We start from the raw sequence: 24,112 nt of genomic DNA on the forward strand, positions 1-24,112 counted from the left end.
TCAGATCCAGGCTGCTTAACTGTAAGTGTCTTGCCTTTTATCACTAAACTTTATCTATTTTTGTCGCTTTCTGCTTGGATTTGTAACCAACCCAGAGCAGAAGCCTGGGATTCAGTATTTCTGATATCCACTTGTAAACCCCCTGCCTTTATGGAAGGGCATGTGCGTGTGAAGTTTTTAATTTCTAAACTGGTACAACTGGGAATGTCTGATGACAGTGAGAAAAGGGAATCTTGAGGCATTGTACATGTTGTCATTCAAAGATTTTCCCCAAGTCAGGCTCTAGCAGTTGCGTTGTCCAGCAGAAATACCCAAGTAGAAGGAAAGGGGCCACAGGAGAAGTCAGCTAAACCTCTCAGAGTTTTAGAGGGCGTGCTGTGAAGGACGCATCTCTAAAGTGAATGCTGGTGTGTCTGACTAGCTTCCAAAAGAAGCCAGAGTTCAGGATGCCTGAATATCCGAGTCAGCTCCCTTTTGGAACTAGAAAATGAGACTTTTGGAGGCAAGAACATAGATTAGAGTTATCCTCCTACGGGTGCTGTGTCTTGATCTACAGGAAGGCTCTCTATCAGAGCTCCACAGGGATGGAGCCTAGCACATTTTGAAATGACAGTACTGAGAACTCACTTTACGTGAAAAAAAAAATCCTGTTTGTTATGGAAAAATTTAAACATACCCCAAAGCAGAGAGAATATAAGTGAATCTCTGTGTATCCAATAGGTCAAGGAAAAACCAAGCTTCATAAATAGGTGATGACTAAAAGGAAAATAAGGTTGAATGGTTAATAGAGACTTTACTCTGAAAGAAACTGGCACGAAGTAAAACTGCAAAGTAGGCTGATGAATACCTGCTTGATGCTTTACCCTGCTTCACAATCCTCTTTCCCAAGGCCTCCCACTTCCCGCAGCCACCTCTGGCCACCTAGGCCTGCTCTGCAGACTGGAGTGCAGTGACACCATCTTGGCTCACTGCAACTTCTGCCTCCCAGGTTCAAGCTATTCTCCTGCCTCAGTCTCCCAAGTAGCTGGGGTTACAGGCATGCACCACCACACCTGGCTGATTTTCACTGATATTTTTAAAGGTGACTTTTCTGAGACAATAACCCTGTTGTCTAATTCCAGTGAATTTCAGGCTCAATAGAAGATGGGTAGGCTTTATCCTATATATGTGGGTGGCCAACCGTGGTGCCCAGATGTGAAGTCAGTACCGATAGGATATTCGCTGTGTGTGAGGCATGTCCCTCTCCTCCCACTGTACCCTGATCTTATCAACTGGCCCTCATCTTCATCAGGCTTATTGAGATGAGTCCTCTCTCAGCTCCACTGACCATTGCTGTTACTGCTTCGAGTGATAAGCCTGAATGTAAGACAGGAGGTGGGAACAATGTCTGAGGATGCTGAACTTGATACTTCTGCATCAGCATTTCCTCCACCACCCCCGGAGTACACTGAAAAGTTTCTATGGGAAAGGTTATTTTTAGGGGCCGTCTTGCCAAGGCTGGGAAAGGTTATTTTAGGGGTCATCTTGCCAAGACTGCTTCCGGGGAATTTATTTAGACACAGCAGGCCCCTGTCCTGTTAGATATGTGAATTCCCCCATATCTGGGAATGTTCTGGGTAGCCCCAGAAAAGTGCTGGGGGAAGGCTTTCATTTTAACCCTGAAAGATGGTAGATGGTGTGAGGAGCAGCACAGTAGCCAGTGACCTTGGGCAAGTCACTTCGTCTCCCAGGACCTCTGTTCCTTATGAAATGAACTGACGGAGGCGGTTGGAGTCATTTCAGAGGTGGAGTGACCCCACCTCCAGGTTTGTCCAGGACAATCCCAGTTTGTGGCTTTTGTCCCAGAGGAATTATAAATAGCACCTCCTTTGACTCTCAGAAGCGGCCCAGTTTAGATGACAAACTTTGGTCACCCTGTTCCGAGGACATACACAGGCAACCTCATGGAAAGTTAAAATAATGTTGGCACCCAAGTGATTTTTTTTTCCCCAAGTAATTTATACATAGGGTAGTAATGACTTTTCTCAAAACTACTGGCCTATTTCTGGAACTTTAAAAATGTAAACATTGGTGAAGTAAGATTTTTAATTGTGTGTATATATATATATACACACACACACCAAGAATCTAGTTATTCTGAATCTTTTAATTCATAAATCTTTTAGAAGACCAAGCTTTGCAGAACACTGTGAGAGTGCGCGCTGTGGATGGAGGGCTGTGGGATCACCAGCCAGGCTGAGTCCTCCTGTGGGCCAGGTTACCCTCTGAAATGGGGGTCGCTGATATACTTTTGTTTTTTTTTTTTGTTTTGTTTTGAGACAGAGTCTCGCTCTGTTGCCCAGGCTGGAGTGCAGTGGCGCAATCTCAGCTTGCTATAACCTCCACCTCCTGGGTTCAAGTGATTCTCCTGCCTCAGCCTCCCAAGTAGCTGGACTCTGGCTGGGCTCACAGACACCCGCCACCACAACCAGCTAGTTTTTTGTATTTTTAGTAGAGACGGGGTTTTAACATGTTGGCCAGGTTGGTTTTGAACTCCTGACCTCAGGTGATCTGCCTGCCTCAGCCTCCCAAGTGCTGGGAGGCGTGAGCCACTGTACCCGGCCAACTTTTGGTTTTGTATTACATGCTATGCATATGGTTTTATAAATATTGTATATACTTACACTTTGGAGAATTTGATATTAATATGGGCCAGGCATTAATGACACTTATTTTGGACAGCTGCAAAACTAAGAGTTAAACCTTATTTAAAGATCGGGACTAGTTACTAAAGTCACGTCTGTCGATTTGTTCTTCTGACAGTATGCCTTTTCTGAAAATTATAAGGATTTATTTCCATGGTTAGGCACTTGAAAATCTAGCAGTGAAATGGTGACAAATGGATTTACCATGTGATAAACCATGTTTAATAGAACATTTTCCCTCATTTCTATAATGAGACACAGGTAGGGATGACACCATGAGAGTCCTTTAAGGACTTGGTAGGGAAGCAGGAAAAATCATGTCAGAAGTGACTGATGTGTGACGGTGATTTCTATTGCTGTAACTGGTATCTGGGTAACTGGATATTAAAGGACTCTAAAGGATTTCTGTTCTGCAGTCCTAGGACTTGGCCAGTTTGTATCTTTCCAGTAGGATTTCAAAATGTGATGTCAAAGTAGAGCTTTTAATGTGAAGCTTTAAAAAAGTCTTGACGTAGCACTTCACTAAGCAATTAACTTCAGAACTCTAGGATTGCTGGGTTGTAGCTAAGTTAAGTAGTGTTCTCCCCTCCATTGGGAATATAGAGGATTAATGAAGTAAAGCTGGCTGGCATCATTACAGACAACTAGGGAAGGGCAAAGAAAATAACTTACAAATCTCAGCTAACAAACGTTTATGTTCGCCTGAATTATTTTTAAAAGATATATTTAAATAATTGCATAGGGAATGCATGTTTATTCTAGAATATTTGGGGTTTATTATATTATAAAATTAGAAATTTTTAAATATTAAAAAAGTCACAACCTGGAAAAAACAAGTGTGTATATTTCGCCAGTGCCTGCTAGCTCACTTTCTGCTATAGTCTAGAAGCGTATATTTGTGTATTTTATACTGTAATATGCCATGGTCTGAAATGGCTCCAGATGTACAGACTTTATTACCTATTTTCCTGGGTACCAGGCAGCAGGAGCCCTGGGGAAGAACTCTTGGTGGAGGAAATCCCAGCCTGGTTCCCTCCGGTGTGGAGTTGGCAGGAACACTGGAAATGCCCAGCTTCTCTGTTTTTATTGCGTATGTTAATCAGAGTTTTCCCCATATGTAGGGGAAAGCTATAGATGTACCTGACTGTGGGCTGTTCCTTACTTAGAATTGTTCTCTGGTCTGGGACAGCAATGCAGAGAATATGGTGTATTACAGAGAGCTGTTTCATTCTAAATGAATGCTTGCATCTCTGTGTGTAGGCAGCCATTTATTTGGGTCCCTGAAAATAGTAGCAGTATGGTGAACTTAAATGAAAGAATATTTATTTTGCTGCCTGCGTAGTACAAGCTGCTTCCCCAGTTGCTGGATGGGTTGAGCGGGCAGTCATCCGTGTGCTTTTCTTTAGGCTTGAATTCACCCTGAAGAAGAGCATGGGGAAAGTACGACAAAGACTGCCGCTGCCTAAAACTGAGCAACAGTTGGGGCTGCCCTGTCACAGAGCCGCATCTTGCACGTAATCACCCAGGCTCCAAGGGAACTAGTTATTTTGAGAAGCGTAGCTCAGGATCAATCAGATGTGAGGCTGTTTGTTGGGAGCTTTAGTGGGGTTGCTTACCAGAAAGTCCTCAAAGGAATTCTCCACGTAGTTTGTGCCAGCCTGGGGGAGGCAGGTGTGACCCCACACAACATTCTGCTAGTGGCTAAGTCAGACTCCTAGCTTAGGAAATCTTGAAGCTCAGATGACCAGGCACCAATAGCTTTCATGCGTTCCTTTGGGGTTGCTACCTTTCTTTCTTTCTTTTTTTTTTTTTTTTTTTTTTTTTTTTTTTTTTTTTTTTGCCTTTTAGAGCAAATATGACTTAGACTTTGATTCTAAAGATACTTTGATTTGGTTCGTTTAACATATGCTTCCAGTCCTAAAATAGTTTGGGAAGAATCTTCCTATTTCTAGTCCTAACTCTTGAATTTAACAGTTAAAAGGTGGGGGAGGGTTTCATCAGGATCGTCTGCTAACCGTCATTTAGGAGAGAGAATGCTCTATCTTTTTTTAATAATTAAAATCTTGTTTCTAGAATTTTAGAACACCCCTTGGAATTAATGTAGAGCTGGACTGAATTGCAAGTTAGCTTCAGGAATTGAGAGCTCCGAAATGTTTGGTGACGTTGTTATGTTGCTTTCCTCTAATCTGAGGATTAAAGAGAGGTAGAGCTAAGTAACTGCAGCTGAAAAGTCAGAATGAGGAGACTGAGTGTTGAGGACTCCTGCAAATGGTAATAAAATGTTTGTAGGACTTTTTCTTAAGCAGGAAGGAAATTCACAGATGGAAATACTTTAGCTTCTTGATAAATGTGAGATCTTTATGAAATAGGAAAAATGCTAAATAGTTCAACCCAAATCCAGTATTATTTATGGTGATCAGGATAAGAAGGAACATGAGGACACATATGGAGTTTTAAATGTAGAATTTGACGTGGAAAAGGAATGTGTAAGCTTCGACGTAAGACAGTCGTTAGTTTCAAGGACAAAGGAAGCACGCTGTAATTTGAGATCAGCCTATGAGGGACTTCAGTTCTGTGTATCATTCTTGTATGTTAATCACTCTGTCTTCACGGAAGTTGAGTGTGGATAAAACTGGAACTGTTTTTTTCTCTTCTCACACCACAACAGTCAACGCAGAAGACTCCTGTGACCAAATGTATGTGGTCGCCTCCCGCTTTCTGCCACCCTCTACGCCAAGCAGGCGATCCGTTTGGCAGCTGGGTGTACTTCAGTGTATTTGATTCTGACACTAGCTGTTTGGAGATAGCATTAGATCCCACAGGTCGAGGGCTCAGTCCCGCAAGACTAAGACATCATCTCAAGTCCAGGCCTCCAGAACTAAGGACCAAACAACTTAAAGTTAGGGTTCTCATGCTTCTTTGGGTTTGATTAATTTGCTAGAGCAGCTCACAGAACTCAGGGAAACAGGTACTTATATTTACTGGCTTATGATAAAGGATATTTAAAAGGACACTGACGGGGCGATACATAGGGTGAGGAATGGGGGGAAGGGGTGCAGAGCTTCCATGCCCTCCCCGGCAGGTCACCCTCTAGGAACCTCACATGTTCACTTACCTGGAAGCTCTCCAAACTCCATCCTCTTGGGCTTTTTAAGGAGACCTCGTTGGATAGGCGTAGCTGAAGCTTGGACAACCATGGGGAAATGTGACTGGACAAAAAGAATGTGATCTAATAATCATAGGCTGCGTGGGAAAACCCAGCCAGGCCTGTCTGTTTGGACTCTTCTTGGCCTCTCTGTGCAGCCTTCCTTTCTCCCAGGTTTGTGGCAAGACTCTTTCTGATATGAGGGTCTTATGACCTACAGTCAGATAAGGCAGGTCAGATCATTTCTCTGTGACCAGATCCAAGCTAGAAAGGCAAGGGAAAATTAGAGTCCCTCCAGGGGAGAAAAATGAGCAGGTGAAAGGAGAATAGAAGTTCATTGAGGGAGATCCTGTCTTCCAAAGCCTGCTCTTGAGGCCTAAGCCACCCCGACATGAGTGCGGAAGACTGTATGCAGCAAGGGCTATGGGCGTTGTGAGCCAGGAACAATGGACAAAATCCGTGTGTGTGTGTGTATAAATTTATATGTGTGTGTATAAATATATATATCACATATATTTATATATATCACATATATTCCAAATATCACGTATTATATATACAATATCACAGAAAGCAATACAATTTAGATCAGGAGAATGTATATTTTAGCTTATTGGAATGTTGGACTCTTCTTAGAAGAAAGACTCAAAAAGTATTAAAATACAATTCTCAAATAAAAGTAGAATCACGATTCTTGTACAACTATAAAGAAGAATAAAGATGTTCTTTAACTCATTAATGAGAAAACTAGTGAGGCATTACAGCCAGTCCAAAAGAGCATCCAAAGAATAGACACATTTGTGGAGCAGGAATGAAATGGATGTGCACGTGGAGGGACCCTTTTTTCTATATGGGGGGAAGAGGAGTGTCCCTCTACTTTGGTTTATTTGAATGTATGTAGATAGTTATTTTGCATTGCTATCAGTTGTCTGTGACCTATGGATTTGTAGAAGAGCCTAGAAGGGCTGCTTATGGACAATCCACAAGTTTCCCATTGGAGCATAGATTTTTCCCTGTGTAAAGTAGCCTTGTCAGGCATTTCACCTTTCCAAATTCCATAGTTTCAATCCTTCCTGGAAGTTATGGGGGTGATTCCATGTATCGGAGAGGTCATTCCTCAAACCAGTATTAGTCGGAGCTAGATTTTGCTCTGTTGAAAACCCTGAAAGTAGTGTTTCCTGTTACACAGTCTCAGAGCTTAGTGGCTTTTTTGCTGTGTTTTGAACAGCCCATGGACTAAATGGAAATGAGTCTTGTGAGCCTGGCAGTTGAAGCCTGAAATTCGTGGTGCAGAATTTGATTAAAACCAGACCTGGATAAGACAGTCTTTTCAAGTGCTGGGAGAACCGTCTTTAACCTCTCCACTTAAAGTGTCATCCATTAGCCTGATTCTATTTTTAGATACCCTCAGCTGTGAGGTTGCCTGTTATTTTTGCAAGGTATTTTCTTGTCTTTTCTTTTCCTTTTTTCTTGGCAAGATTATAGAATCTTTCTTAACATTTAAGGATTCTGTAGTTAAGTTTGACATGATAATAATAAATTTTTAAAACCTGGAACTTGAGCAGATACACGTTTTTAGCTTCTCAGGTTTCTTTTTATTAAAAAAAAAAAAATGACTTCTGTCCTCTTTGCTTGGTTCCAGAAAGTCTGACACGTGAGATCTTATTTAACAAGTAGTTATTGAATGCCACTGCATTCTAGGCACTGGCCAGAGCACAAAACAAAGATCCCTGCCTCTCCGTGTCACTTTGACCAGCATTTCTTAGAATGTCCAAGTGGGGGTGGTCATGGTGCCTTGGAAGGTGCCTGAATTGTCTGTGAGCTTTCCTACCCTTTAATTTGAGATCGTTAGATATGCAATGGCATTGGGTAGAAAGAGACTCTGCCCGCCTACAGGCAAGAGTTTGCTGGGGTGAATCAACAGAACAAAAAGGCTGCCTCTCTTTTTTTCCCCTACCTTGTTTTTGGGTGTGTATCAGTGGCTATGTCATTGTACCTGGAACTTGAGCTATTACTTTACTCTTTACTTTTGATGGCAAAAACTGCTGTTACTTTTGCACTAACCTAATAAAAGCAGCCTTTTGATACTGTTGAAGTTCCAATTTATCTATGACTGAGATCATCACAGTTTAAACTTGGAAGTACTGAAAATTTTAACAGGTACGAGCTCTGTGTGTGGGAATGCAGGTGCACCTGCTAGGGGCCGGGTTTTCTGAGTGATGGCAGAGGTGAATAAGGCAGGATTAGAGACTACCATTGCATTGGGTTTTTCGATTAATAATATGTATGCATACAGACATGTAACAGCCTGGGAAACCAGTTGCGGGTCTTCCTTGTATAGTGAAAGCAGTGGGATTTGCCTTTTTACAAGAGTTAATTTTAAGGCTGTTTGTACCTAGTGTATTATAAACCAAGTTGTGATTCCAATGTTACCCATTATTTTAATTGTCCCTTCATAATAAGTTCATTTTAGTTGCTTGGGCAGTATTTTTGCCCCCTATTGGTAAAAATGGATGTTCTGAACACTTTCATTTTCTTTGTTTTTTTTCTCCATTATTCCAAGTGAACCATTGAAGTGTTTGTTCTGAACTCTTTCTAACCAGAAGAAATGAAGATACACTAGTGATGCTCTTTGTTATTCAACAGAGGTATGAATACTTGTGATGAATCTGGAAAAGATGAAGAATTGACAGAGTTCTGGATTCTTAGATCTTGCACCTTTTCTGTCTGCAGCAACGTTCTGTGAATTGTGCTAAGCAACAGAATGTTTTTCCTCAGTTCTTGGAGGCGGAGTATCTCCTATGCTCAAGTAGGCTTAAATCGTGACTATAGGCTGTCTTTATTTTTCTGAGCAATCTTGCCCTACCTGAGTAAGATTTTGGAATGATTTAATTCTCTTTCAGTTTAGCTCAGGTTTCTTAGAATTGCCATCACTAATTGCTCTTCTCTTGCATTTCATTGGCACATAGAAATATTTCCTCGTTTCTTACAATCCATCATACCTCACAGCGAACTAGTTGAGTTAGATTCATGGTGCATTTCTGAGAAGAGGGAACAAGCCACAGATAGATGAGCTGACTTGCCCGCAGTAGACACTACACTGGTGGTCGCAAAGCCAGGGTTCAGATTAAAGGACTGTATTTTTTTAGGGATTGCTGAACTGAGCTGTTGTATACTATGTTATCTAACAGGACCTTGGAGACCAAGCAGAGATTCGCGGGCAGAGAATAAAAGGGCTGTTGTGGAGTCAGATGCCTAGTTACGTAAGTTGAGAGAACATTAAGGCCCCAGATGGACTTCCAGGACATCCCGATAACTGATTGTAGCACATGTAAAATCCTTGGGATTAGCGCACTCATTTACATAGTCCTTACTTTGATTAACTTTTTAAAATTTCGTGTGGATAGTTGAAGGGCGTATCTGAGTACCTGGCAACATTGAAGACTTGGGAGGATGCTTTCAAAGTCGTGATTATTCACGGCTTGGCTGTGAATAATCATTATTATTATTAGCTGAATGGTTAGTCACCACTGTGAGTGGCTGCTGGATCTACATCTTGATGTCAGTGAAGACTTTAGTGTAGACTTCCTTGATTTCAGTGTAGGTGCCAGCACTTTCTAAGTGTTTTTCAAGATGGTCGCGTGTCTGAATATTTAAATGTGGGATTGCTGCTGGTGATTCTGGGGCAGCCCAGTGGTTGGGATGTTCCTGCATCCTGTGCAGTTCATGTGATGTGTGCACTTTTTGGGCCTTTCTGGCCGGGGGGATTGAGACACTCTGTAATGATCCAGTGTGTTCTGTTTTCTCCAGCCATGCAGATTGGCTGACTTTTTGCCATCACAGAGGTTACCGTACCTACTCTTTATGAGGGCAGAGCCTCCTTTCTTAAGGGTAAAGCTGAAATTGCATTTACTTTGGAGAGATGGCTTTGACCGTCCTCTTCCACTTCCGTCAGTGATTTTTACAACATATGCAGCTTTATAGAGCCCCCTTACTTTTCTATTATTTAAAAAGAACCAGGAAACTGATGAGAGGTAATCTTCGCAAATTGGGAATTTGTGAAATGGAAAAGAACACTATTAAAGTGATTGCTGTAAATAGAAAAATGAATGGAGCATTTTTAGAAAAGCAGTTTAATAGAGCTGCCGTTTCCAGTGGTTTCCAGCAGTTTTACGCGAGAGGGTGTTCAGAACCATCGTGACACAGGTGGTGTTGGCCGACCTCTTTCTTCTTGCAGTAATCTTTTGAACTATTGCATAAAGCTGATCATGACAGTGACTGGCCCCATCCCCCGCTTTTTTTAAATAGCTGAGAAAGCATCAGGATGTGAAGGACAAATAATTGCATGGTGTTAGAGTTCTGAGCCATGACTGTGGGCTGCACCGGGCTCTGCTTGTCCTCCGTGCCCCGTCTTGGGGACCACTGCCACTGTAGCTGGGGCTTGGTTGTCCCACCCCACAGGGTGCAGGCCATGATGAGTGTTGGGGAAGGCTTGGAATTGGTTGAGCAGACCTCTTGATGTCTCGGCTCCCTAAGGAAACTAAATGATACGCAACTACAACATAGAACACCCACCAGCACCCCAGACCTTTTTTTTACCTGACAGACAATGCTGCCTTACAATTGGGAGGTTTAAAAGCTACATGTTCTTCAGGCCCGCTCACCCCTGAGTTTTCTGCTCTGCCCAGATATCCCAGTCCTCAGCAGATTCTGGTTCATTTCGTTCAGGAAAGCCCCACATCTGGGATGAGTTTCCATTTTAGGAAATGTGAGCTGAAATGGTTATTTTATGTAATTATTGTTAAAGAAAATGCTGGTTAAAGAAGTATAAAGGAAATTTATAGAAGTGTTGCCAAAATTTTTGTTTTGGAGAAAATGGAATGACAAAGATTGAGCAGATAGTTTTACAGAAGCCAGCCCAGGCTTGGAACTGTATTGCTAAAAGAATTAATAATTCACTGAAAAGTGAAATGAACTGATATTTAGGGAACCATTCAGACTCATGATTGGTTTTTCAGGTCCCCATCTGTGTACCTAGGTAATAATCTCTTCTAGGTAAAATTGTGCACATGCGTAGTCAAAGAGGAATGATATAAATAATCACATTTTCCTTTTTTGAGACGGAGTCTTACTCTGTCGCCCTGGCTGGAGTGCAGTGGTGCGATCTTGGCTCACTGCAATCTCCGCCTCCCAGGTTCAAGCGATTCTCCTGCCTCAGCCTCCAAGTAGCTGGGATTACAGGTGCCCACCAATGCACCTAGCTAATTTTTGTATTTTTAGTAGAAACGTGGTTTCACCATATTGGCCCAGATGGTTTCAAACTCCTGACATCAGGTTATCCAGCCACCTTGGCCTCCCAAAGTGCTGGGATTACAGGCGTGAGCCACCGTGCCTGTCTGTAACCACATTTTTAACTCATTTTGATTAAAAGACTTTTTCTGCCTTTACCCTAGGAATGTAGGCTGATGTAACTGTAGCCTTCATTAACTTAAGAAATCAGATACAAATATAGAGCAGTGGAATAACACTATCTCATCTCAACAATTCAGTAAAGACATCCATATTTTCTTTTTGCCGTTAAGCACATTGTGCTGATTGTCCTGTTGCATAATTTCACTTTGAGAAAGGCGATACTCTTGTAGTTCCCATGGATTAGGGATTTTGCCAGCAAGTCCTCCAAGACAGATGCAATAGCATCTTCCACCATTGAATGGGACTGACAATTGTAGCTAGCAAATGCTCCTGGAAAACTTCTTCAACTGGCATTTCCTCAACCACTGTGTTTTGGAAGTTGAGGAACATCTTCTGGGTCTCCAGATGAGGGGGTCCTAACCCCCGGACCGTGGACTGGTACTGGTCCGTGATCTGTTAGGAACTGGGCCACACAGCAGGAGGTGAGCAGCGACCACCAAGTGAGCAGAAGCTTCATCTGTATTTACAGCTGCTCCCCATGGCCCGAGTTTCCACCTGAGCTCTGCCTCCTGTCCGATCAGCGATGGCATCAGTTGATAATAGGAATGCAAACCCTATTGTGAACTGTGCATGCCAGGAATCTAGGTTGTGCACTTCTTGTAAGAATCGAATGCCTGGTGATCAGAGGTGGAACGGTTTCAGCCCAAAACCATCCCCCTCCCTACCTCCCCTGTCCGTGGAGGAATTGTCTTCCATGAAACTGGTCCCTGGTGCCAAAAAAGGTTGTGGACTGCTGTTCTAGATCATGTTCAGGAATATAATGGAGGCAGAGAATGCTGATCGTTTGAGTATGCTTCAGTCCCGACACATGAAAGCATCCGCACGACTCCAAGGCCCAGGAACGTGGTACACAGGAGAGTTTCCATCTGCGTCCAGGGAAGGCCTGTGTAGCCAGCAGAGAGCGTCTGCACCCACAGACTGCCTGCCCTGGCCAGTGACTCCCTGGCTGCAATTCTTTATGTTTAGGAAAGAGATCCTAATATTTGTTCCAGCTGTCTAGGAATATATAGCAAGGCTGTCTTCCACTGCATTTCCATCTTTAGAACACTGTTGGACACTGTTTTCCTTAGCTTTGTCTTAACTTCTATGGTGGGCGGTAAGGACTAGAAACATGTCTTTTTATTTTTTATTTTTTTGAGACGGAGACTCGCTGTGTCACCCAGGCTAGAGTGCTGCCGCATGATCTTGGCTCACTGCAACCTCCACCTCCCAGGTTCAAGCGACTCTTGCCGCAGCCTCCGAAGTAGCTGGGATCACAGGCATGCGCCACCATTCCCAGCTAAGTTTTTGTGTTTTTAGTAGAGACAGAGTTTCACCACGTTGGTCAGGCTGGTCTCAAACTCCTGCCCTCAAGTGATCCACCTGCCTTGGTCCCCCAAACTGCTGGGATTACAGGTGTGAGCCACTGCGCCCAGCCTGGACAAGAAACATCTATCTTTTCTTTCCGGGGATAGACGGTTTTGTGGTTCCCATCTTGGTCCTCTGTTTGTGGCTCTGAAACATTTTATGTGCCTATTTTTGGGATGCTAAAAGTGTTTATATTTATAGCTAAGTGCAGAGAAACGGAATAAGCTGTTCTTCAGGACAGAGGTAGAGGAGGGTTCGAGTTGGAAATGAGAGGAGGTTGGAGGATCCCACATGCGCAAGGGCAGCTTCTGGATTGAGCTCTAAGTTGGGGAGACGTTGGCCTCTTTCCTCCGTGGTCTGTGTCTGATTCAGTAAAGCACCGTTTCCCTTAAGAAAGGACATATGGCTGGGTAACCTGTTTTAAAGCAAGGAGCCTGCCTCCAAAATCATGTGGACCCACTTTCATTGCCACCGGAGTTCTCCAAGGCTTCGTTTTCAAGAACCCTAAAGATGCGTGTTGCAGCACAAACAAGAAAGCTCACAAAGAAGTCCTCAGGTCGAATATGCGGGGGTTTGTGGCTACTCTTGTTTTTACCTTCTCCATGATTAATAGACTTTTCAGAGAAACAGGGGTGTTAGGAGATGTGTAGGAACAGTCTCTCTAGGCAATGGAAATTAAAACAGGAATAAAAGTGAAATATTCTAATAAAGCTTAAAATTCCTTTTCAGAGGGCACTGGCCTCTTTATTACCTGTTACCACAGAACAGAGTCCTTTTTCTGCATTCAAGTTAGTCACCATCTTTGTCGACTCATAGGAGTATTCGTTACAGATAGGGAAACTTATTAGGCTTATTAACTAAATACATTGACCTTCTCTGGACTTGAACAAGTGGGTTATTACTGATAGTAAATTACCTTCATTGTATCTTTATCTATAAAGAGACAGTATCAACTCGGGAGGCTGAGGTGGGAAGATCGCTTGAGCCCAGGAATTCAAAGCTGCGGGGAGGTATAATCGCACCTCTGTACTCCAGCCTGGGTTACAGAGCGAGATCTTCTTATCTCTTTACAAAAAAACAAAAACAGGTAGTTTCAAAAGACTTTCCGTGGTGTGGGGGATCACGAAGCTTGGGATTTCGTGAGCAGCTTTTAAGGATATATCCAGAAGTGCTTCAGATACTTGTATTATGAAGAGACTTAAATAACAGACGAGGTATGGTGACTTGTACCAGCAATATTTGCCCACTTTTAAGTAGAATTTAAATTTTTAAAACTCTGTAAATGTTTGTATCTTTATATGTTCTCTCTTATCAGTTGCTATTTTTTTTTAACAACGTACAATTCTTTTGTGCCTTTCCCAAAAAATTGGATATGTGATTAGTCTTACTATTATCAGTTTTAAAAACTCCTTTAAAGTAATTTTACTTGCTGAAAATGGGGCTTGGGGTGTATTTTACTGTATGAACTTAATTATCTGGAAACAATCCAAACGTTCATCCATAGGGAGCTAGTTACATGAAGTATGGTGTATATTGTACAGTGGAATACTATGTAGCCATAAAAACAAATAATTTTATACTGATATGGAGTGATCTCTAGGTTATATATAATGGAGTTTTATTTGTTTGTTTGTTTGTTTCTTGAGATGGAGTTTCACTCTTGTTTCCCAGGCTGGAGTGCAATGGCATGATCTGGGCTCACTGCAGCCTCCACCTCCCAGGTTCAAGTGATTCTCCTGCCTCAGCCTCCCAAGTAGCTGGAATTACAGGTGTGCGCCACCACATCCAGCTAGTTTTGTATTTTTAGTAGAGACAGGGTTTCACCATGTTGGTCAGGCTGGTCTTGCACTCCCGACCTCAAGTGATCCACCCCCGTTGGCCTCGCAAAGGGCTGGGATAGCAGGCATGAGCCACTGTGCCAAGCAAAGTATAGAACAATGTGTATCCTGTGATTTGTGTTAAAGGGACCAAAAAAAAAAAGATGTGTGTCTGTGTGTTTGTGTATACACAGATACCACTGAAGGGATATACAAGAGAGTGATAACTTCATTCCTTATGGGCCAGGACACTGAGTAGCCAGGGAACAAAGGGGAGAGGATGACTTTTTTTAAAAAACCCTTTTGTACCACTTGAATTTCGAACTAAGGAAATGTATTACTCATTCAAAAAGTAAATACGTAAAATTCATATTTTAAAAAATAAGTAATGAATTCTTATAATCTTATCTTTAATAAACAAAACTTAATTTTCTATAGTGTTGTCCAGTAGAATTTTCTGCGATGATAGGAATGTTGTGTATTTGCAATCCAATACACCATCCACTTCTACTAGCCACATGTGGCTTTTGATCACTTGAAAGATGGCTTGTGCAACTGAGAAGCTCATTTTTAAATTTTATTTTAATTAGTCTAAGTTTAAGTGTAGCTAGGAGCTACCACATTAACTGGATATAGATCTAAAGTATATGGCTTAAGACTGGGGATGGGACCTCACACCTGTAATCCCAGCGCTTTGAGAGACTGAGGCAGGGAGATCCCATGAGGTCAGGAGTTCCAGACCAGCCTGGCTAACATGGCAAAACCCCATCTCTACTAAAAATACCAAAATTAGCTAGGTATGATAGCAGGCACCTGTAATCCCAGCTACTAGGTTGGCTCAGGCAGGAAAACCACCTCAACGCAGGAGGCGTAGGTTGCAGTGAGCGGAGATTGCACCACCACACTCCAGCCTGGGCAACAAGCAAGACTCCGTGTCTAAATAAATAAATAAAGTGTATCGCTTAGAGTATCTTTTTTGTTTAGACCTGACTAAAGCTTAGAAATAATTGTTAGTTTAGGCTCTCAGGGTAAAAATTATTACTGTAAATAAAAAAACTGCCTTTTTTTTTTTTTTTTTTTTTTTTTTGGTCTTTGAATTAAATGCTGTCACCTGTTTCTTGAAAGGAGGGACTATTAGTCAGATTTGAAAATCCTCTTTACCCAGGAAAATGACTTTTATGGACCTTTGTCTTTCCGTAGTCTGACTAGGGAGCAACCTGTTTTTGATAGGTTGACTTTTTCATGTGGAACACAAATGTTTGTGTGTACCCTGCTTCCCAGTTTGATGTGCCAGGCACTTTGTTCTCAAGCCCAGCAGCTGTTGTGGGACGAAGGGACAGTTTGCATGCTTAGCCAGCAGCTGCCAGAAACATTTCTAATCTGGATTTGGCAGGAAATAGGGCACAAGTGGAAGCCAAGTTAAAAGAAGCTTGAAAAATAAACAGAATGACTTTGGATGTCACCTAATATATGGTCCATTTTTAGCTGAAGATTCCCCGTAGTAATTTGTTAATATGACTGGACTGTGATCCCTTCCAAAGGCAGGGTTGAATATAGTCACCTTTGAAATCCAGAATCTAGTCCAGTGCTTGGAATATGCTTATAGGAGGCTATTGTTAATATTTTTTCAATGATTGACTACACTGCAAATTTCTTTAATTGATTTAATTAGTAGCTTGAAATTGTTTTTCACTCAAGATAAACTAGTTGTAGGTTATTCCTGGTTATGGGTCCCTCCTCTCTTCTTTCTGCTACACAATACCGCCCACCCTCTCCTCTAAAGCAAGACATTTTGAACTTTTTTTTTTTTTTTTTATGAGACAGAGTCTCACTCGGTCACCCAGGCTGGAGTGCAGTGGTGTGATCTTGGCTCACTGCAACCTCCGCCTCCTGGGTTCAAGTGATTCTCCTGCCTCAGCCTCCTGAGTAGCTGGGACTACAGGCACACACCACCACACCTGGCTGATTTTTGTATTTTTAGTAGAGATGGGGTTTTGCCATGTTGGCCAGGCTGGTCTCAAACTCCTGACCTCAAGGGATCTGCCTGCCTTAGTCTCCCAAGGTGCTGGGATTATGGACATGAGCCACCACACCCAGCCTTTGAACATTCTTTAAACATTATTTGTACTGGGCAGGGTGGCTCTTGCCTGTAATCCCAGTACTTTGGAAGGCTGAGACAAGAGGATTGCTTGAGTCTAGGAGTTTGAGGCTAATCTAAGATTTCAACACCAGTGTGGGCAACATAGCAAGACCACACCTTTAAAAAAAGTAGCTGGGTGTGGTGATGCATGACTGTAGTCCCAGCTACTTAGCTGAGAGGCTGAGGCAGGAGGATCCATTGAGCCTGGGAGGTCAAGGCTGCAGTGAGCCAAGATCATACCACCATACTCCAGCCTGGATGACAGAGCAAGACCCTGTCTCCAAAGCAAAACAAAACACTATTATTTATTCATCTATCCTGCTGCAAGCAAGCATATTTTGTATATTTGTGAGCAAGAAATAAGCACATCTTAATTTAATCTATCTTTTCTGTGAAGTCAAAGGTTTTCAGAAGGTGGAGATACAGGTATAAATGTGATGTCTTTTTAAACTGAAGGTAAAAATTTTTCAGGTTGGAATATCCAATAAATGAGTTTTTGTCTCTACAGTGGAAAATTTACTAAAATCGTCCTTTTGGGTTTCCTGTTCTTTCCATCAAATTCTGCATCCTCTAGAAGCCCAAGCAGCCCCAGCCTTGTAGATTCCCAAGAATGTGTAAGTTGTCAAGCGTTGTCTGTGAGGAAGATTTCCAAATCCGTGTTTGGTTTTCTTTGCAGACCTTCACTGCCTGGTGTAACTCCCACCTAAGGAAAGCCGGCACCCAGATTGAGAACATCGAAGAAGACTTCAGGAATGGCCTTAAACTCATGCTGCTTTTGGAGGTCATCTCAGGTTGGTGCTACATACCCCAATCCTATGCTTTTATGTGTTATCAGCAGGTAAGTATCTATTTAAAGATGACTGCATCAGAAGTTCGCTTTGAACTTGGCTGGCCAAGAACATGGTATGATTGCCAATGAAAACCTTTCCAAAGAACAGTCTGCCTGGAGTTATTTTTTTGTTCTAAAAAAAGGAGTGGATTCTCTTTAAAATGGACTTAGTAAAATAATGTTTATACCACCTACTTTGAAACAAAATAAGGAAGAAAAACTGACTTCACATGACTCCCTCCCTGCTGCTCTCTTGACTCTTAGTTCAGCTAGAGTGTATTCCAGAAATCGTCTCGTATCCAAAAATCTATTGTACATGTTGGCATAACTCTGAACATACGAGCTAAAATCCCAGTGGGGTGATGATTTGTCCTGAATTTCGTTTGGCTGATTTAGACTCTGGACCAGAGAATGGGTCACTGCTGGAGAAGTGTGGCAGGGAAGGGGTGTGGCGGAGCTGCGCTGATCCATATATCTTCATAATCAGGTGTCGAACAAGCCCTGTCAGCCGGTCTGTGATTTTAACTAGGCCATCCTGACTTGCTCTAACAGTTAGCCGGCAGCTCTGAATACTACAGGTTCTCTAAGCAGCTTCTCTTTTTACTCATTTGTAAGTTGGATCGTGGGCCAAACCAGACTCTCCCTGCAGATCTGAAAAGCATATGTCCTTCACAGTATGGCTCCCTGCTGGTCCATTTGATCCTGAAAGTTTTTTGGTTCGTGTTCCCTCTTTGCTGTGATTTAGAGAGACCAGGCACACATCAGAAATAGTCATGTAATCATTTCATGTTAAGAAAAACTGGACTCTTGAGTTTTGGCATCTTGATTCCGCATCAAGAGGCCCCTGTCTCTATGTCTGCATGATTGTCTTTTCATCCAACAGGGGAAAGGCTGCCCAAACCTGACCGAGGAAAAATGCGGTTCCACAAAATTGCTAACGTCAACAAAGCTTTGGATTACATAGCCAGCAAAGGGGTGAAGTTGGTGTCCATCGGGGCTGAAGGTGAGAGGTGCTGTGGGGTGGTCCTGTCTGCCACGCTGACCTCATCGCGCGGGTGTGCCCTGCAACCCTCACCATTCACTGTACCTGCCTTGTATCAGGCTCTCTCCTAGGGTGCAGGGTGTATACGGATGAGAACAAATAGTACCACGAGTGGGAGAGCAAGCTCTAGGTTCTTTGTAAATCATAGAATTAAATATAATGCTGTCATCTTCAGAACACTTACAGGACTGAGAAAGAACTTATACATCCCAGTGACTCTGAATAAGAACTAATAGGAAGGAAGTGGCCTCTTTGTTCCCTGTGGGAGATTGGGAATTGGGTGAGGTTAGCAGGAGCTGAGATTACCACACACATCTCCGTATTCACAACTGAGCCCTGCTACTTGCCAGCTGTGGAATACTGTGAAGAAGGTCAGAGTAAAGATGAGACTGTGTTCTCTTTATTTGATTATCTAAAACCTCAGCTCATGGCTGGGCATGGTGGCTCATGCTTGTAACCCCAGCACTTTGGGAGGCCGAGGCAGGCAGACGACCTGAGGTCAGGAGTTCAAGACCAGCCTGGCGAACATGGTGAAACTCCATCTCTACCAAATTTACAAAAAATTAGCTGGGTGTGGTGGTGCATGCCTATAATCCCTGTAGTCCCAGCTACTCAGGAGGCTGAGGCAGGAGAATCACGTGGAACCGGGCGGCAGAGGTTGCAGTGAGTCAAGGTCGTGCTACTGTATCACTCCAACCTAGGTGACAGAGTGAGACTCCGTCTCAAAAAAATAAAAAACAAAACAAAATAAAAAACCATAGCTTGTCTCATCTTAAAACTTTGGAAACTCCTGGGTGGTTTTCAGTGATAATACATATGCAAGATTTGTGCTTATTATTAACTCAGAATTCATTTAAACTAGAGACATTTGGTTATGAATACCGTATTTATAACCAGACACACTGTGATGCTTATAAAAACATAAACTGGTCTTTCCATATGCACATTTTCCAATAGCTTTTAAGTCAAAATTTATATATAGGAGAAAAGTTATGTACCAGCTATGCTGTCGTTACATTAATTTGTTGTTTTCTTACCTGCAGAAATTGTTGATGGCAATGTGAAAATGACCCTGGGTATGATCTGGACCATCATCCTTCGCTTTGCTATTCAGGATATTTCGGTTGAAGGTAAAAGACATGATTAAAAGTTTAATTGTATAATTTGTGAATTGCGCTTGCGAATTAAAATTTGAACAAGGTATTTGAAAGTCGCAACAGTCACTTACGTGATTGAATGAGAGACATGTAAGTTGGGTTCTTATACATTTTTTATGTGTACAGGAAAAGACTCTAGCAGCACTGTTCCATTCATGGGGGGTGGAATCGGTCTGCAAAAATGAGCACATGTTCAGAACAGAAGTCGCTTTTTAAAATGAGCATTTATTGAGCTTCTTGATTGCTTATTATACTAGTAAATTTGCAGCTACAGCAGAGTTCTTTAGTCTTACAACTGAAACACTTTTTCCCCCACGTATAAGAAAAGAATCTGTTGCAACCCAAGTTCGTTTGCCATTTCCTTCGTTTTCTTCCTCCCTCCTTCTCTCCCTCTCTTTTTCTCTTCTTTTCTTCTTTTTAAACAAGATCTCTATTGTCACTGTACTTTTGGCCTAACTGCTCTTTCATCATTATCATAGAATCTTAATCCTTGGCATTGCCACTGAAGATAAAAATCTTTAGTCCTTTACACCCACTATACTCCCAAATATTTTGATGAATTCAGCACTGTTGAAAAGTGTCAGATTGACATTCTTAAATTTAGAACTTTGCCTGTTTAGCCCTCAAAAGGGCTGTCTGCATTGCCCAACTATTCTGCCTCCCTGACTCTGTAACCACATAGGTAACCAGGTACCTGAGTGGTAAGGGGTGGAGATGTTATTTATAATTCTGCCCAGGCCAGAGTAGCCTCTGACTCTGGTCTTTTTAAGTGATTTTAGGCACTCCTCAACCAATAAACATTAAGAAACAACACTTTGCCTACTTGTACCAGCTGACATGAAGCCTGCAGTGTTTGCCTTATGGAGCTTCAGATTCACTTCAACGATTCCCTTCTGGCACCGGAGACCCATTTATGTCATCTAAAAATCAAACTAAAATCTAATGGCATTAAAACCTCAATGATTCAGGCTCAGGAATGACAGCCAGCTTGAATGAATAAATAATCTGACTTTGAAAACTTTTGCACAGTATAGTTCTGTTACAGTACCTTCTTTATACTAATAAAAAATCAGATGCTTCCTAAAATTCCTGCTTTATTAAATACTTGTAAGTTGTAATAATTGTATCAGTTTTTATATATTTCTAAATTTAAATATTTAAACTATCGAACTCACTTTAAATAAATACTATTTTTAGAAATCTTGCTCACACTATTGCTGGTCTAGCAAATCCTTTTTCCACAAATATTACAGAGGTGAAATGGTCCTCAAGTTGTTTCTGATTAGGTTACAGATTTTAAATTAGGAATAATGTGAATTTAAAACTTAAATATATTTCAAGTGTAGTTATGAATGGTATTATTCATTAGAGTTTTTCCCAAAATTATTATTAACACGCCCAAAGCAAGATAACTAAATCACGATATTTTGTAAAATTTTGCAATAAAAGGCTATGTTAATCTGCTCTTCACAAGACTAAGAAATTAAACATTAAAAACCTGTAATTTTATTAGCAAAGTATCTAAATCTCTTCAAGCAGATGGTTCTGCAGTGTCCAACACAGTAGATACTGTTAGTTTGCTGACTTACATTTTTGTTTGCTTTCTTTTTATGGAGCAATTTTTTAATAACCTCATTTAATTTCTGGAGTCTTTAGAAAGATCATCTTTATCTGTTTTAATGATGTGCAGTATGTAGAAAAAGTCATTGTTATTAGAAAAAAATTCTTTGAGGAGTGAGTTTCCTTCAACAAAGTGAAGAGCCTCTTCCAAGACAGAAAATGAGAGATTAATATATCTGTTGGTGAAGGCAGTCCAGATAGATGTAAGTAGGTGATGGGGCTTCTTGGGGTGTCATACAATTTTTCATGATAGAATGACAGATGTCACTGCCAATCTGTAACAAGCTTTTAACGCCCATGATCAGGGTTTTATGTGTAGACCTCTCTGTGCCAAATGCCCGCATTTCCACTTTCCCATACACCTTGTGGGAGTAGGTTTTCCAGTAATGTATGTAATTTGCACAAGCTTGTTAACCTTTTGCTGAAAGCCTAAACATGGATTTGGGGTTGGAGGAGGGTCAGCTTTGACTGTAGAAACCAATTAAATAAGGAAAAAGCCTTGCTCGACATTCATGGCCCAAGAGAGCTCACTCATATTCAGACACAAACTAAGTGAAACACTGTGACTTGTAAATCTACACTTCAGTAGCAATATTAAGATTTTGTAGATATACTGTACCTTTGTTTACTCTTCTAACCTGGTAAGTTTCATTTAAACTTTATTAAATACATCCCATTATTTTGTCCTGATGTACTTTTTCTTGTTAATTACATTGGTTGGGACTGCAAAGACGCAGAACAACTGGATGTGGAGTTCCCGATTTCATCATCTGTATCAATTCACATTTTAATGAAGTCTTAATAGTTTTAGTTCACTACACTGAAGGCGCAGAGCTGGTGGAAAAAAGAAAAAAGAATAGTTTCAGTTTATTTTCGGCACTTGCTAGTTTAGAGACATGAACAGGAGTCATTCAAGTTATAGCACATGGAACTTTAGGGGTATGTGTATTTTATCTAGGTTAGAGGTCCAAGAAAGTATGAACTAAGGACAATTTAGATAAATAATTACAGAATAGTTATTTTGATGTGAAAAAAATCAGCTTCCACCCCTTCCTAAGATGGAAGGCCCCGTGTTAGTTATGAGTCCACGTGCTTTAGGGACTTTCCAAATTGTTAGCATCTAAATATAAGCAGAATCCTAAGTTAGGTAAGCGGCTCTGAGGAGCTGTTTGGATGTGTGTCGGTTTGGGTCCTCCAGGAAGCTGGTGCCAAGACTTACTAGAAATTGTTGTAGTCTTTCCAGGCGTTTATAAAAACATACCATAGCATGGGTGGCTTAAACAGCAGACCTTTATTTTCTTACAGTTCTTGAGGCTGGAAGACCAAAATCAGAGTGCCAGCATGGTCTGGTTCTGGGAGGACCCTCTTCCTGGCTCGCAGATGGCTGCTGCCTTGCTGTACTGCACATGGTGGGTGGGGGTGGGGGAGAATCTGCCAGTGAGCAGGCTCCTCGATGTCTCTTCTGATGAGGGCACTAATCCAATCATGAGGACCCCAACCTCGTGACCTCATCTAACCCTAAGCGCCTCCCGAAGGCCCCATTTCCAAATACAGGCACGTTAAGGTTTAGGGCTTCAACATGTGAATTTGGTGATGGGCTGGAAGACACCAACTTTGAGCCCATACCAGACGTGCAAGAGATTTCTTGGGGAAAATGCCTGTGCAGGTTGAAGGGGAGGGAGGAGGAGATGCCTGAGGAGCCTTCAGACCAGAGCTCCTGGCTGACACCTGGGCCGAGAAGAGGAGGGAAAGAGACTTGGGGAAGAAAGTCTCAGACTGCAGTACAGTTCTGAGGTAAATTCTGCCATGCTGATGGAGTCTTTAATCCTAAGCTGCATTGAGAAGAGTCTCACGTTGCACAGGGATGTCTCAGCTCTACTGCTCACGCCCCGTCATCCCCGCCCAGTCCTCGGCTGAGTGGCCCTGGGGAACTGTGGCCTCAGTGGGAATGCAGGGGTGTGGTGCACTCAGAGGGCTGCAGCTGGCCTGACAGTTGCTTGCCCCATGTGCCCAGCTGCAGCCGTGGGATGTCTGAGCAGCACATTTTTATGGTCATCACAGATGGTGCTGGTTTTTTTTTTTTTTTTTTTTTTTTTGGTCAGAAGTCAATTGGCCATACTTGAAATTTACCAATAAAACTCTTCAAATATTGTAAAATCACTGGGTAAGGGAATACATTTGAGATGTGGTAGCCTCTGTGAATTCCATTTACCTAAGAGTATGAATTACAAACTGGATGAATGGTAGATGAGTTGTCATCAACTATACACATTTTATTTTTCCGTGGGAGTTACACTGTAGACTATTTATGTTTGTGTATTTTCAGGATTCTGTGCAGCAAACTTGAAGTGAATACAGAGGATCCGATTGTCCTGTAAGACTCACTTCAGTTAGAGGCTGTGCTCAGTATCAAGCTTTGCTAGTACTTTAAGGATGCAGCCAGCAAAGAGGCGGGGAAAGGTCCGTCAGCATCCACAGCCCTCCTTTTCATATTGGACCCTGAGTCTCTGGTCCTGAATAATAGTTGTCCCCAGTGTCACCGCACATGATGGGGTACACAGTTTTTAAAAATTTATTTTCAGCCAGGCACAGTGGCTCATGCCTGTAATCCCTTTACTTTGGGAGGCTGAGGCAGGAGGATCACCTGAGGTCAGGAGTTGGACCAGCCTGACCAAAGTGGCGAAATCCTGTCTCTACAAAAAGTGCAAAAATTAGCCAGGCATGGTAATGGCACCTGTAGTCCCAGCCTCTCAGGAGGCTGAGGCAGGAGAATCTCTTGAATCCCAGAGGCAGAGGCTGTAATGAGCCAAGATCACACCACTGCACTCCAGCCTGGGTGACAGAGAAGACTCTGCCTCA

At 42.1% G+C, this 24,112-nt stretch overlaps 1 protein-coding gene across 2 annotated transcripts in view; it reads left to right on the plus strand.

Annotated features, from left to right (window-relative positions):
* Positions 1 to 24,112, plus strand: part of ACTN2 (actinin alpha 2) — a 79,667-nt gene that overhangs the window by 13,110 nt on the left and 42,445 nt on the right. For both annotated transcript variants that reach the window (XM_037737803.1, XM_017526609.2), the window contains exons 2-4: positions 17,282 to 17,396; positions 18,318 to 18,437; positions 19,520 to 19,606. In XM_037737803.1, coding sequence (XP_037593731.1) covers positions 17,282 to 17,396; positions 18,318 to 18,437; positions 19,520 to 19,606 — 322 coding nt within the window. The remainder of the gene's footprint in view (positions 1 to 17,281; positions 17,397 to 18,317; positions 18,438 to 19,519; positions 19,607 to 24,112) is intronic.

Source organism: Cebus imitator, unplaced genomic scaffold, assembly GCF_001604975.1.
Source record: "Cebus imitator isolate Cc_AM_T3 unplaced genomic scaffold, Cebus_imitator-1.0 Scaffold42, whole genome shotgun sequence".
Lineage (NCBI taxonomy): Eukaryota > Metazoa > Chordata > Mammalia > Primates > Cebidae > Cebus > Cebus imitator.